At 39.0% G+C, this 6,238-nt stretch overlaps 1 protein-coding gene across 2 annotated transcripts in view; it reads right to left on the bottom strand.

Annotated features, from left to right (window-relative positions):
• The window catches only part of LOC118213695 (fidgetin-like), a 44,398-nt gene extending 44,245 nt beyond the window's left edge, over positions 1-153 (bottom strand). The window contains exon 1 of one of the 2 annotated variants that reach the window (XM_035392736.1): positions 1-153. In XM_035392736.1, the coding sequence (XP_035248627.1) occupies positions 1-103 (103 nt within the window). In that variant the 5' untranslated portion in view covers positions 104-153. The other variant, XM_035392738.1, reaches the window with a different exon arrangement.
• Between the last annotated feature and the right edge of the window lie 6,085 nt (positions 154-6,238).

Below are 6,238 nucleotides of genomic sequence, written 5' to 3' on the forward strand. Positions count from 1 at the left end.
CTGTATGTGTGGCAGCCTTGAAGGTTAGAGTTTCATCGATCCGATGTATGTGCTGATGAATGGGTGTTCGGGTTATGCGAGGATGCTTGCGATTTGAAACCATTCCAAGTTAGTGAAGGGAAGACTGACCACAGCCTCTGCCATGTTGGAATTTCAAACCCAAAACAGCTGCTCTAGAGAAGCCAGCATGCCTCAAATTGCGCATGCGTGGCCGCAATGGAGCCAAATTCAAATGTCATGTTAATAATATTGCATATTGGTGTATGCAAAAACTTTACTCTCACCGTAGGACTATCGGTCCTTCTAAAATAAAAATTAAAAAATAAAATAAAAAACATAAAAATATTTTTGTTACGTTAAACGCTACCAATTATCTGAATTAAGCATAATTGTTGGTACAGTTAAGATAAGAAAAGTATTTGTTTATTTTTCACAAGATCCCACAATGATAACGAAATGCTAAAACAACAATGGGACAGAAGTTCTTGTCTGGGAGTCTGCATAAAGTGCACAGTGAATTTTATTGTAAACTTGTTAGGGGGCCTTATATATTGCAAAATATTCATACAAAAGATTTAAATAGAATAATATTTAGAAAGATTATTAATGCTACATGTGAGCAGTAAGTGAAATAGCCCACCGGTTTTGGAAATATGACGTGACAAAGATAGCCTGCAGTACTATATAACCTAGTAACATATGGTGGAATCCTGCCTTTTAGTTCACGGATATAAATCCATAGTATTTTTCAATCAGACACCGGAATAAGCTGTAGTAAAGGTGAACACCATTATTTAGGAACGGTTCTACTTTCTAGTTCAAGCGAGGGAAAGAAAATACAAGACTGGGACTCTGTAACTGACAATTCCTTAATTTTAAGGGTTCCCATGGAAAACAAATTTAGCCTAGGAAAAAAAAGTGTACTTAACACATCTAAGGCTGTGTTTGTGCATGCACGTGTGTATATATTCTGTGATCATGTTTATATGTCACACAATCACACGTTCTGCTTGATGACAGAGCAGTGTATATTCCAATGATAATTATAGAACAAGCATATAATTCATAATTCCAGTCCTAATTAATGTGGAAATGCATTATTAGGGGACCAGTGGGGAGCAGCAATTTGAACAAGACATCAGAGATTATATGGATGTCAAACAAACACTACAGTCATATCATATTACATAATAAAATAATTAAAATGTAACCTATAAATTGCATTTGGGAAAAGCCGTATTTAATGTGTGCGTGCAAGGGTGTGTGTGTGTGTGTGTGTGCATGTGCGTTTTCATTTTTTAAAACACAATATATAAGCAACACCTTTTTTCTTTGTATTGCTTTTTTTTATTCAGTCATATTTTCCTTTTGTTTGTTTGGAGTCTACAGGGACGGCAGACCGAACCTCTTTTTGACATGTGATCTGTAAGTTGGCACCCGTGGTCTCGAAATGCCTCCACAAATTCATGAGCAAGGACCTTGGGATGATGCATTGATTTGGCCCAGAGCACTCCCTGCAGACCCAGGCACTGCTTCCTGCTGGCCTGCAGTTCTTCGGAGAATTCCTACCCAAAGGCAGCCGCCAATCACCTGGCACATTCCTAGACGTTATTTACTGGGTCCGGCAATTCGCAGTTTATGTCGAGAACGCCTGGAGATAAACGTTTAATCTCTTGACCGTGTAACTAGCTCTTTGCTTCATGTAAATAGAAATGCAGAGGGGAATTTAACAATATGCAGAACAGCCAGAGCTCTTAATCTCCCGCTTGTGATGTAGCCAGCCAGTCATCCAGCCGATTAATCAATGAATCGATAAAGGGAGGGCCACCGTTGTTGAGGCTTCTCTGCCTGTAAACAGCAGCACAGTGACGCTTCGCAGGATCTCTTGTCTTTGGTTCATTACCAGATCCTGACAGTCATCCTGTCTTTCATTAAGGAAACATCCACACCATGGATGTAGGGATAGCCGTCTAAGCTGTGGACGGTTCTTGTTTTTTTGTTTTTTGTATTTTTTTGTCCTTGTGTCAGCAGGCAGGACATTGTGAATTGCCATGCTCTGCGGCAGCTCTGTTCTTTCTACAGTATGTCAACACATCGTCAGACTCACTCAGATCCCTTCATTGTTTCTCCTTTTATACACTGTGAGCTCCATAATGTTTGGGACAAAGACTTACGTTTTCTTGATCTGGCTCTGTGTTCCACATTAAATAATTCACATGTGACTGAAGTGCACATTCTCTGCTTTTATTTAAGGGTATTTTTTATACATTTCGGTTTCACCATGTAGAAATTACAGCTCTTTTCTACATAGCCACCCCCATTTCAACCATAATGTGTGGGACATAGTATTGTTATGTAAATGAAAGTCATCATGTGTAATACTTTATTACATATCCTTTGCATGCATTGACTGTTTGTGATCCATAGACATCTCCTGAGTATCTTCTCTGGTGATGCTCTGCCAGGTCTGTACTGAAGCCATCTTTAGTTTCTGCTTGTTTCAAGGGGCTAGTTGCCTTAAGTTCTCTCTTCAGCATATGAAACACTTGTTCAGTTGGATTCGGATCAGGTGACAGACTTTGTTCCGTAGGCAATATGTTTGGGATCATTGTCTTGCTGAAGAATTAAGCACCATCCAAAGAATTCGGAGGCATTTGGTTGAACTTGAGCAGATAAGATGCTTCTGCCCACTTCAGAATTCATTCTGCTGCTGTTATCCATAGTTACATCATCAACAAAGACAAGTGAGCCAGTACCTGTGGCAGCCATACATGCCCAAACCATAACACCCCCACTACCATGTTTCACAGGTGGGGGTGCCCCCACTACCATGTTTCACAGGTGGGGGTGGGGGTGCTTTGGATCTCAGGCACTAGCTTTCTAGCTGAAACACTTTGCTCTGCCATGAATCTTGGTCTAATCTGTCCACAAGACCTTTTTCCAGAACTGTGCAGGCTCTATTAGTTACTTCTTAGCAAACTGTAACCTTACTATTGTTTATTTGCGGCTGACTAGTTGTTTGCAGAGTAGCCTCTATAGTTCTGTTCTGAGGTCTCCTGCGAACAGTAGTCACTGACACATCCATGCCTGCCTCCTGATGAGTGTTTCTGATCTGCTGGACAGGTGTTTTGCAGTTTTTCTTCATTATTGTGAGAATTCTTCGGTCATCAACCGCAGAGGTTCGACCAGGCCCTTTGTGATTACTGACCTCAGCAGTGCTCTCTTTCCTCGCAATGGTTTTCCAAACCGTTGAATTCAGCAAGCCTAATGTTTGACCTGTGTCTCTGTTTTTCTTACTGCTCAGCCTCATAATGGCTTCCTTGACTTTCACTGGTAAACTCTGGTCCTCATGTGGACAAACAGCAACATTTTGGATGTGTCCCAAACATTATGGAGGTTTATGATTGATTTTTAACGTTCACAAAATAAATAACAAAAATGTAACCGTCGCCCAACAAATTATTAAAAGTATCCTGTCAAATATGTGTTCAATCAGATAGTCTGCTGTTGCATATATCCAGAAAGTGGTAAATTATTTTTAAAACCCACCTAGTTTATTATTATTAAATCAAGGCCAATAACCCACTATTCAGACAAATGAAGTGATTCATGCAATGCCACAATGTGGTACAAAGCAGATGAGGCGACATGTAGTTCATGTAAAATATATTTAATGCTGAGTATTTTTTAGGAAGTGAAAATCATTTTAACATGCATAAATATGTGATCAAAATGTGGATAAAGGAAATCAACTGCCAGTAATCCCTTGAGAAAGGCTCTACTGAAATGTAGTTGTGCCAGTATGTTTCAACAGAATTAAAAATTTTGAGCAATACTATCAACTACTCTGATGTTTGTTGCTCGTAACACACACCTTTGATTTGGTCAGGAGCATTGCATTTTTGAGGTGCATCTTGCAGTGAGAAGATCTTGTTTTTAATGGGATTATATATATTTAATGGGAATATTATATACTGTTCATCTCATCGCAATTGATCATTATAATATTGTTTTTTAAATTAACCACAATTTCAATCTAATACTGTATTTGCAAAAAACAAACAAAACAAACAAAAAAAAAAACCCCATAAAATACTATACACATGACTACACAGACAGATTAATAGATAGATATTATCTGAGAGACCTGCCTCGTGATATTTCAGACAGCGTAGCTTTGATTTAAGTGCTACATTAATCTAAATAGATTTGAACTTATTAACCATTTCGGGGGTAATGATCTGGGTCTGCATGTAACGAGCTTTATCTCTTAATTGAACAGCGGTGTGTTGCTAGGATATGTGCGGCAGACTCTTCCTCGCGGTTAAATTGTTTATCTCCTCGGGGCTAAGGTTAAAGGGTTCCTGAGTCACGTGGGCAGCCGCACTCTGACCTTCTGCCGGCGGACTCCGATGTCACCTCTGATCACTTCAAGAGCAGGTGAGCGGGTGATTTCATTTTCTCCGCGAAACACGGGAAGAGGAAGAAAGCCACAACATCTCAAAAAAAACGACTCGCTTTGAAATTTAGGTGTGAGTTTTATAAGATTTTTGAACTGTTGTTTTATAATCAAAGTGATTCTCTTTAAACTCTTCCAATATTCAATATGAATTCATTTAAAATATCTGAGAAATATAAGGCACAAGCATACACTTAATCTTCATTGTCTTCATCTTAATCTCATTTTATGATATTATTATTATTATTATTATTATTATTCCACACTGCTGCCATCTCAATGGAGGGAATCAACCTGTAACATTTTGTGTAAAATAAAATAATAAAGAATAGTACAAAAAATATTTTGGGGGATATCACAGGTAAAAAAAACATTCTCAATCTTACACTGAGTAATTGTGTGTTTCAATTCAAGATATGTCATATTTAGCCAGTGGCTAAATGTAACATCATTTTATAGCAACCAGCCAATATGCCAATACAAGAAAATAAATAAATAAATAAATAAATAACCAAGGACCAAGTTCCATGAATGAAAATAAAGGTAGCATTGTCAGTGAAGAAATCCATGAAGGGGGTGGTGGGCAGCGATGGGGGGTGGGGGTGGATAAATAAATGTAGATTACAGCTTCCACAATGAAACTCAATACACTGAAGCGCGTAGAGCTCTCAGAAAAGAAAAGAAGGGAAAAAATGAAAAATGAAAGGTTTGGGGTTTTTCACATTGTTTGATGATGGGTAGCTGAGTCCCTTTATAGACTGGGGCTAACATCCTAATGGGGACAAGCTTGAAGTGAATGGAGCCCACAGAGGATAAGCTACTAAATCTTGCAATAAAAGCAATGTGATTTACTGTAAATTCCACAGGGCTGACAGTGGCACAGCTGAGGGCATAAACACTCTTTTCAATGCTGCTCCTTCACTCAGCCCCTAAACCGCTGTGAACTACAATCGCGTGCTGAGGCATGCTGCTTACCAACCGTGACTTTGATAAATAACCAGGAAGTCCCACTGTTGGCTTAAAACTGGAAGTTATTCAGTTGCAATTCTGCATTTGTCCCACTTTAATGGATCTGGAAGTGGCTTTAGCGGTAATCTGTCAGTGATTGATTAGGCCTGGCCAAATCCCCACTCTCGCTCCCTTCGTTCAGTCGGCGGCACGCCTGGCCGCAGCTGTGCCTCCGCGACAGAACGGCTGTATTTAGGAGCGCGCGGTGTTGTATTTACCTAAGACGTAAACGCCGTTATTTCGCGTGACCGAATGCGAGCGGGGGTCCAGGCTCGCGAGCCAAAGGGAGAAACGAGACGTGGCATATTCTTGTTTACGCGCAAAACAAGCATGGGAAGAGCGGTATAGGCGAGACCGTCTTGAGCTTTGTGAGCATCATGTGGTCTACTAACATATGTCAAGCTGTTTCATCAATCATTACTAATATACTATTACTCCTATAAGGTTTATACTAATGCAGAGGCATTGTTCGTATGGTGGATGTGTAGATTTATATTGTATTATGTATGTTTTGCTAGCCTTTCAGTGTTCATTATAATATAAACATTTATTATCCATTGTTAAAAGTATATAAGAATTCCAATGTCCAACAACATATACTACGTATACAAGACACTTGATACATTTGACATTTTTATTAATTCAGTTAATTTGATCTTCCATGTCCAACAGTGTACTTTGAAAGACTTTAATCAGAAATTCAAATGAGCTAATATATTGCCTTTTATTATCCTTAAGTAAAGTTTTTAAACATGTATTATACTTGCAATG

This window comes from Anguilla anguilla, chromosome 15, assembly GCF_013347855.1.
Source record: "Anguilla anguilla isolate fAngAng1 chromosome 15, fAngAng1.pri, whole genome shotgun sequence".
NCBI classification, from domain to species: Eukaryota; Metazoa; Chordata; class Actinopteri; order Anguilliformes; family Anguillidae; genus Anguilla; species Anguilla anguilla.